The sequence below is a fragment of a genome, unplaced genomic scaffold, assembly GCF_019419815.1.
Source record: "Pyrus x bretschneideri cultivar Hongxiangsu unplaced genomic scaffold, Pyrus_bretschneideri_v1 Contig117, whole genome shotgun sequence".
In the NCBI taxonomy this organism is placed as follows: domain Eukaryota; kingdom Viridiplantae; phylum Streptophyta; class Magnoliopsida; order Rosales; family Rosaceae; genus Pyrus; species Pyrus x bretschneideri.
The window spans coordinates 81,641-90,586 of NW_025999410.1; the positions used below are offsets into that span (position 1 = coordinate 81,641).

The 8,946-nt window shown below is 40.0% G+C and overlaps 1 protein-coding gene and 1 non-coding gene across 4 annotated transcripts; both read left to right on the forward strand.

Moving 5' to 3' along the window:
• The first annotated feature begins 222 nt into the window (after window positions 1-222).
• On the forward strand, window positions 223-6,895 carry LOC103962396. 3 transcript variants are annotated; one of them, XM_048577489.1, is made up of 11 exons: window positions 223-630; window positions 845-3,320; window positions 3,406-3,510; window positions 3,632-3,784; window positions 4,158-4,321; window positions 4,447-4,594; window positions 4,708-4,830; window positions 4,959-5,046; window positions 5,915-6,115; window positions 6,316-6,379; window positions 6,473-6,895. In XM_048577489.1, the coding sequence occupies exons 2-9, from the start codon at window positions 933-935 to the stop codon at window positions 6,079-6,081; spliced, it is 3,336 nt and encodes a 1,111-aa protein (XP_048433446.1). In that variant the 5' UTR covers window positions 223-630; window positions 845-932; the 3' UTR covers window positions 6,082-6,115; window positions 6,316-6,379; window positions 6,473-6,895. The 3 variants fall into 3 exon arrangements, with proteins under 3 accessions (XP_048433446.1, XP_009373372.2, XP_048433448.1); XM_009375097.3 differs by having other exon boundaries at window positions 5,915-6,379; XM_048577491.1 differs by having other exon boundaries at window positions 996-3,320; window positions 5,915-6,379.
• Window positions 6,896-8,488: 1,593 nt separating this feature from the next.
• TRNAP-AGG lies at window positions 8,489-8,560 on the forward strand. Its single transcript has one exon. It is a non-coding gene; the product is annotated as a tRNA-Pro (tRNA).
• Window positions 8,561-8,946: the final 386 nt, after the last annotated feature.

Genomic DNA, 8,946 nt, shown 5'->3' on the forward strand with positions numbered 1-8,946 from the left:
TCTTAAATTTGAATTTTCAAAATAATGAGTTTGCAACGAATATATTCTTAGAATAAATATATGGTTAACTCAAAAGAAAAAAAAAAACCGGAATAAGGAATTGAAAAATCTTTTTTGTTTATGATGTGAAAGGGAAAAATCTCACGTGATGGAAGGCTGAGAAGGAAGAAGGCATATCCCAAAATTCCTGAGGAGATAAATAAGATGCTAGCAGAGAACGCGAATAGCAGGTAGTGCCACGTGGCTACTACCTGGCAATCAGGCATCGAATCTTGGAATCACGCGACCCAAAGCCAAGCGAGCCAAGCGAACCAAGCCACCACTCCACGCCTATGGCGGTCCTTCCTCTTCTCCTTCCCCTTCCCCTTCATCTCCTCCCCTTTCCTCCCCATCGCCATCGCCATCGCCATCGCCTTCTCCTCCGTCCTCCTCACCCAATTTTCACATAGAATTTCACTCTCACTTTTCCACGCCTCTGCAGCTCTCTTTGCTCTTCTGCCCCATCGCCGCCGGCTCGCAACTCAAGGCCTAGAGGGCTGAAGACGCGTCTGTCTGCAACCCAAACCCAAAGGTTCCATTTTCCGATTGGGTTTTGGCATCTGGATTTTGCGCGGTTTCCCCATTTTAAAGGTACCTATTTGATTATTCTTTGATTTGGTTATTTGGGTTGTGTTGAATTCGGATCTAATTTCGACAAAGTTTGCAACTTTTGAGGTTTGCGTTGTGTTATTTTGATTGGTTGTTGGCTGAAATTCGGTTCTTTTGATTTGGTTTTGGTGAAATTGTTTCACTCGTCGTCGGGATTGGTGTTCGGGGATATTATGGTTCTCTGTGGTTTTGATAGAGTTGTCATAAATGGAGGATCTTAGTGAAGTTGATGAACATGCTTGTGATTGTCGGCTCGAAGGAAATTATATGGTGTGATCAATACTATGTGTAACAAAGGAATTGCCTGCTTGAGCGACTCTGACTCCGAAAACCCAATTGATCATCAGGCTGTATACTTGATGGATAGCCCTTCCGCTACCCCTCACTTTGGTTCTAATTCCACCGCTGTTTCGTCCCCCAATTCGAATGCGGAAAACCCGCGTGTTAAGTTTCTGTGTAGTTTTTCGGGGAGTATATTGCCCCGCCCACAAGATGGGAAGCTCCGTTATGTGGGAGGAGAGACGCGAATTGTGAGTGTTCCACGAGATATCAAGTTTGATGAGTTGATTAACAAGATGAGGGAGCTTTATGAAGGTGCAGCAGTGCTCAAGTATCAGCAACCCGATGAGGACCTTGATGCTCTTGTCTCGGTTGTGAACGATGATGATGTGACTAACATGATGGAAGAGTATGATAAGTTGGGATCTGGCGATGGTTTCACTAGGCTCAGGATTTTTTTGTTTTCGCATCCCGACCAAGATAGCTCATCGCACTATGAGGGTGATGAAAGGGATAATGAGAGGAGGTATGTCGATGCTCTCAATAATTTAAATGATAGCTCCGAATTCAGGAAGCAATATCCCGAGTCCCCTCTTATTAATCCGGTTGATGATCTCCATATAGCGGAACAATTTTTTAGTCCAATGAGTCTTGAGGGTGGCCTTCACAGTCAGAGAAATTGTGATATATCCATGGCTCAATACAACTTGCATCAGCTCAAGATACCTCATGCAGGATCGGGGCAACATCATCAACCGATTAGTCAGAGGTATAACGAAATGGAAGCTCCTTGGAGTCCTGCATACTATTCTCCCAGGCACCATGCGCACCTTGATCCAAGACCAATGGCTGAGTTTCCTTCCTCTCCTTCCTCTGCACGGTACCGTATGCCGTTTCCAGATGTACCCGATAAATGTTTAGATAGAATGCCTGAAGAATATGCACGACAGCCATTGAATCATCAGCCTCCATATGAACATCAACCACAGTATTCTGAGAATGTTGTATGGCTTCCAAGTGGAGCAATAGGTGGTGAAAAGTCAGGATTTCCAGGTAACATTTTTCATGGAAACAATGCCGTCGAAGGAAACAGTATTTGTGAGCACTGCCAGATGACTTTCCAGAGAAACCAACCACATTTTGAGCAACCAGTCATGGCAAATGGATTTCAACATGTTGCTAATCCAAGCGGCAAGTGTACTGCAAATAGAGAGACTTTCGTGATGAATCCAGATACAAAGTTGCACCATGAAATATACGTAAGTGAACAGAATACTGGTCCTCATCGTTTTAGTGAGACTCCAAATCATGAAAGAGGCTGGACTCCACATCCTCATTTGAATTGCCGGACTGAGGAAGCACGACCACATGCTTCTGGAGCTGGGAAATTTAATGATCCTTACATTGTAGATGGTCACATAAATTTGCCTCTTGGTCCTAATACGGTGGATGACCATCATGTCACTTCCAATTATGTTCATCACCCAGCTGGACCTGAAATGGGAAATGAAGTGTTTCACGAACGATCTGTGGCTGCTCCACCCCATGTACACATTGCTCCCGTAGAAGAGCGTGGTGTTCGTTATGGAAATTTTCCTTATCCCTATGGAGGAGATAATATTTATCGGGGGTCTCATGGACATGCACCTGGACAGGCAGTATGGAGAAATGTTCAGAGCCCAATGCATGCTGCACCCCCTTACGAAGCATCCATTTCTGCTCCACAAGTGAATGGTTCTGTTAATGTGGGATATCTCAGACGTGAAGATAGTCCAGGGTTTTCCATTGCATTAGACAATCAAGATATTTGGGTTGACACCTCGCAGGAAATGTTAGGTTTGGAAGGAAAAACTGTTCCTCCGGACTATTCTTATGGGAATGCTGTGAAGTTGAACCCAAACCCACTCTGTCAAGAAAATCATCAAGCATATCCTCCAGACCGCATTCAACCTACACCTGATATGATAAATTATGCTATTCCTTTGGACCCCAGCGCCGGAGTTGTAAGGTTGGAGGAAAAGAGTTCACCTGGAGTAAATGAGGTGAATCTTGTGGACAAGGTGGAGAACCCTGAAACAGAGGTTATAAATCCAAACAATCATTGTGATAAAAATGGTGGTGTGGTATCTCTTGAGTCAATAAATTCGAATTTTGCTAAGCTTGCAGAAGAAAGTTGTAATGTTGGCAAAACAAGTGACAAGGATCAGTCTACTCGTAAACTTTCAAAGCTTTCTGTTAACAATTTGAGTTTCATACCGGAATTGATTGCTTCTGTTAAAAAAGCTGCTCTAGAGGGGGCTGAGGAGGTGAAAACCAATGCTGAAGAAAGTACTGACCCTGAGAAGAGTAGTTCAATAGACAAAGAAGCAGCTGCAAAAAATTTGGAACAACCGGTGAGAACTATATGAAATGCTATAAATGAGATTGGATTATGTGTATTTTTTTTTTTTGTCTTCTTAATGTGGTGTTGTTTTGTAGAACACTCCTGGAGACAGGGAATTGGATTCTGATAGTGATAATCTAAACAATTCCAAAATTGAGCCAACAAAGGCCGAGGCAGAAGCTATTGCCAAGGGATTGCAGGTTTCTTTTCGCAGTCATCTTTGTGTCATTGTTAAATCCTACATTCATATTTCCTGTACTATGTTTCTTGGTCTTTCATGCGGTTTTCTTTTAACTGTATGATTGTAAATTTTTTTGACAGACAATAAGGAATGATGATCTAGAGGAGATCCGAGAATTAGGTTCTGGGACTTACGGGGCTGTGTTTCATGGGAAGTGGAAGGGGTCTGATGTAGCAATAAAGAGAATAAAGTCCAGTTGTTTTGCTGGGAGACCATCAGAAAGAGAACGTTTGGTAACAACTGAGCAATCTTCCTTTCTAGAATATTACAGTTTCTTATAACCTATTATGTAGCACCTTCTTGTTTGTCCCATTTGTGGTTTGCCCAACATATTGTTTGTTCTGGCATTTTATGTGATCTTGTTTCTTGCAAATTTCTGCTATGGAAGTAGTGACTGTGCTAGCTGATGCCGTAATTATACCATTCATTTAATATAATTCACATTATGGAGATTTAGTCTGTAATCTTATTATGTTCACTTTTTGAACTGAAGTAATTGAAATGATGTTGTCGAGAGGGAGACATTATTCTTCCTCAAAAAATTGTATGTTCTTCATATTTTCATCTATGGGTGTGGTACTGACTTCTTCTTTCTTGTCTTCTCAGATTGCGGATTTCTGGAAGGAGGCTTTAATACTGAGTTCATTGCATCACCCAAATGTTGTTTCCATGTATGGTATTGTGCGCGATGGCCCTGATGGATCTTTAGCAACCGTGACTGAATTCATGGTTAATGGTTCTTTGAAACAGTTTTTGCAGAAAAAAGACCGGTAATTAGTTAGTTGTCTGGGAAGGAATATTTCTAATTTGCAGTATTGTTTTCTTTTCAGTTTCTATATTAGGGCTCTCTTCTTCTTTGCTAGTATGTGATGAATCTATTTATGCCATTGATCAGAACAATTGATCGTCGTAAAAGATTGATCATAGCTATGGATGCTGCATTTGGGATGGAGTATCTGCATGGAAAAAATATTGTGCATTTTGATTTAAAGTGTGAAAATCTATTAGTAAATATGAGAGATCCACAACGGCCTGTATGTAAGGTTGGATGATTTAAATATCAAATTCTGCCACCTCCTTTCCATTCTTACTTTCCAGCTCAGTTTATCTTAGTGTGCTTTCTTTTTGGGACTCATATTGATGTGTGTTTCTTTAGATTGGTGATTTGGGATTATCCAAAGTAAAACAACAGACTTTAGTGTCTGGAGGTGTTCGTGGAACTTTGCCCTGGATGGCACCTGAGCTTCTTAGTGGGAAAAGTAACATGGTAACAGAGAAGGTAATAGTGAATTTAGCCTTGGAACATATATTGAAGTTTATGTCTCTCTTGAGTGATAACTCTTGGAATTGTCACTAGTTTTCTCAGCCTTTAACTCTCATAGTCTCGTGTTATTTTCAATTTTGTAGATTGATGTGTACTCATTTGGAATTGTTATGTGGGAACTGCTTACGGGAGATGAACCATATAGAGATATGCATTGTGCTTCTATAATTGGTAAGAACCAATGTTTTGTAGGCATATATTCTGTTTAATTTTTTATTCGTAATGTATTCCTTCCATTTTTGTTCAAAATGTTATCTCTGGGTCATTCTCATTATTGATTTAGTAATACAGCACCAATCTCTGCGAATGTACTTGTAATCGTGGATGTTTACATTATGTATTTGATGCGAGCTTATATGCAATTGCATTTCAATTCCATTTGTCTTCTAGCTGAAATTGTCTGGTTCTGTCATGTAAAATCTATGTAAGATCTAACTTCACTTTATATATACTAGTGCTGGACAATTGACAAAACAAAGTTGCTTGCTGTCTGTTTTCTTTTCAGTCGTTGCTCATGTGAAAATAGTAGAACTTGAGCATGTTCTTAAAGAAACCCCCTAGCTTTAAGACTATTTTCTAACATTTGGCAATTATAACATATTTTCTGCTGATTTGACACTTTAACCTTATTTGTCAACTATCTGCTTTGCAATTCGAATTGTAAATTTCATGTTTTGTTCGAATTGTCCACTGTATTTTTCTCATCGTTTTGATTCTCTTAGGAATTGTTAACGTGTAGATATTTGCTAGGAAGAAAAAGAGTAATTTTGCATTATTCGGCAACAGTCACCTTTCATTGCAATTACCGGTGCTGTCTTATCCCTGTGTCAGTCCATGACTGAGCACCTACGGCAGTCATCTCTTACACATGCCCGTTGGGTTGGCATGCTTGGATTTTACATGAATTGTTTGCATGCTTTTTAACGAGCCCATTTTCTAGCTATTAAATGCCCATACAACATCCACAATTGAATGATACCAGTCAAGGATACTACGGTATAGTTCTGATCTGCAATCTATTCTTTTGTTTTGCTTGCAGGAGGTATAGTGAACAACAATCTGCGTCCTCAAATTCCCACGTGGTGCGATCCAGAATGGAAGTCTTTGATGGAAAGTTGTTGGGCTCCTGAGCCTTCACAGAGGCCATCGTTTTCTGAAATCTCTCAGAAGCTAAGGAATATGGCTGCTGCAATGAATGTGAAATAATTCGTCTGGATGCAGTTGATTCACTTCTTGCATTGTATGTTAGCCACGACTTAGCCGAAGAGGAAAATAAATTTTAAGCATAGATTTTGCGGTTTAAGGCCAGCACTGGTTTCCAAATTATATTAAGGCTAATAGTGTATTATTATTATGCCTTGGTTCATATTTAAGCAACCTAATATATACTGCTTTGAAATGGTAATTTTCTTTGAGAAGTGCTGGATATGCGCTTTGCAGTGGCTTTTACCCGGAAAAGGCTTTCATCATACACGGAGCGGAGCCATGATGGCGCGATCAGAACGTGAGTCCATCTATTTACTTATTTTTTCATCTTAGTATACGTTTACTCTTCACTCTCCGTAGTAATGCAGTTACTTATGGCTCTTTGGTACAGGTTGAAGCTAGTTTGGTTTAGATCGGAATGGCGGTACTGCTATCAAAGCTGAACCAAGGTCGCTTCCGAAGGATGTGTATAGACATTACCATGTTTTACACGGTTGAACCGCTCTTGTTATTCGCTTTCGGGGCCTCTGCTTAGTATGCAAGATAGATGTTACAGCTAGGGACTTCTGTTTATATGTCCGACTTTTGTACGAATGTAAAAAGCGTATGATTATCTGTGAGAACCTCTTTACAGTGTTAAGTCTTGCTTCAGTATTTATTCTACCTAGAAATAAAACACAGATGTAAAAAATTACTTGGATATTGAACGGATTTGTACCCGGTACAGCGGCGGGAATCTAAGTTGATCGGAAAATATTTGGAGCTCGTTGTGAAATTCCGATGGAAAATATGAATAAACTTGTGCGTTCTATTCTTTTGTTTACGTTTCTATTACTACTATTGGCAAAGTCAATTGCAAATCGTCAGCATGGACGAGTCGATGCTTTCCCAACTGGGTCGTCTACAGCTTATCACATCAGTGGTTCAACTCGTCAGCTTTGGACCATGTTACTTTGTACTGTCATTTGGGGCTCGTTTCAAGGGTTGTCGGGCTTCTTTGGAGTATGCTTTCGTTTATGGATCATTTTTCGGGAATCGTCTTCAATGTTCATGTGTTTCTAGCCGGCGCACTCTTCTTCTTCTTTGCCCATTTTTTTCGTTGCTAGGTATTTCGCCGCTCTTGGCTTCGGCCCCTTCTTTTATTCCTGTTCACTGGCATCCTCGGCAATTGGGGTGGATTAAGGTGAATATAGATGGTTCTTGTTCAAATGGGTGTGCGGGTTTTGGAGGGATTTTCCGTACCAATGAGGGCCAAGTCCTTGGCGCTTTTGCCGCTTGTTCTTAATTTGTGAGTTCGGTGGTAGTGGAAATTTTAGCTTTTATTGAGGCAGTTCGTGTGGAGTGGGTTGATGACTGGAAACACTAGGATTGAAACTGATTCCACTTTGGTTCTGCATTAGCTACGACCACAATTCCATGGTTTTTGTTGATTGATTGGAATTATTGTACACATAACGGAGTTAGTACACGAAATTAGTTTCTGCTTGCAAACCTATTGGATTGTAGCTAACTGCTGCTAATTGCCAAGAATGGTGGACCACATCCTGTCACCATTTTGAAGCATTTACTGAGCACAGAATGTATTTCGAATTTGAAAAGGTGACAGACATTTACTAGGCCAGTAACACCACTGAGACACTATCTTTATTGCGAAAGAGTCATCATAGGTGTTATCATTTGGTTTTACTTGCTATACATATTTGCAATTCACCACCAAGTTTCCCTATAGATATTTAAGCCGCCAATCTAAGTTCTAAAAGATATCTACAACCTTTACCAAGCAAGGCAAAACATGCATACATAAAATTTTGTAGGAGATAAACTAAGAGAGCATAAGAACCTGGTTGAACTTGGACTATTAAAATTTTGTTTATATTCGTGTTTAAGAAATGACATTGATATTGGTTCTGGCTAATGATTAAACTACTATATATATCATCAAGTCTAAGTTATGGATCAAATTGGCTTGGCATTACCAACTCTCTTTTCTTTTTTCTCTCTTACATACAAAATCTTTGAGGTCAAATTCTGTGACACCATCAATTGTTGCCATGTACCTAATACACGCCAATGACCTTCTGTTTAAAAAGTCAAAGTTCGCATATAGTTAACTTCATGCAAGTGCATGCGCATGCATGTTTGTTAACGTCTGTTACGAAACCAGTACAAAAGCAAGAGCTAGGATGCTGAAATCTCAACGGTTAATAACACAAGTTCAAAAATCAGACAACAATGCAGTGAGTAAATGGCATTACAGTAACTCGGTAACGAAATGAACTGCTACCTCTGGTTTGTGCTGATAAGTTTTGGACTATAGCTCACTGCAGCGGTGATAGCTAATTGCCAAAAATGGAGGACCGCGTCCTATCTATTTTAAACTTTTTGCACTACATATACAGATAGCACAGGGGATTTAGTCCAGTGGTAGGATGCTCGCTTAGGGAGCGAAAGGTCCCGAGTTCAATTCTCGGAATCCCCATATCCTTTTTTTTCCCTTGTTTCTGCTAACCAGAGAAGACTACAAAGGACTTATGTAATAGCCAAAATATAAGAGCAAAAAGGTCAGAAGTTTGTACTTCAGTTGGCTAAGATCCTAACTTCGATTCTTCCTGCTTCACCCTTTGTAAAAGTAGAGAGCAAATATTGTTGAACCTAACCCTAACGAGTGTAGGTTGGCCGACAAGACAATACGCAAAAACTCCTTGCTACCAAATAGGGTGGATATCCAAAAAATACGTTGGGTGCTGAAAAGACTACTAATTGAAAAACTTGTTAGGTTTTTTGTTGTCAAATTTGAAATGAAAAAAAAAAAAAAAAAAACCAACGACAGTTTGACAAATGTTGATGACTTTGAAGAATGGGGCA

Bases quoted from the DNA above. Each gene is read 5' to 3' on its own strand.
- LOC103962396 (XM_009375097.3), top strand. From the start codon at position 933: ATGTGTAACAAAGGAATTGCCTGCTTGAGCGACTCTGACTCCGAAAAC. The intron at 4,595-4,707 runs GTTGGATGATTT...GTGTTTCTTTAG, and splicing joins CACAACGGCCTGTATGTAAG to ATTGGTGATTTGGGATTATC. The intron at 4,831-4,958 runs GTAATAGTGAAT...TCAATTTTGTAG, and splicing joins GTAACATGGTAACAGAGAAG to ATTGATGTGTACTCATTTGG.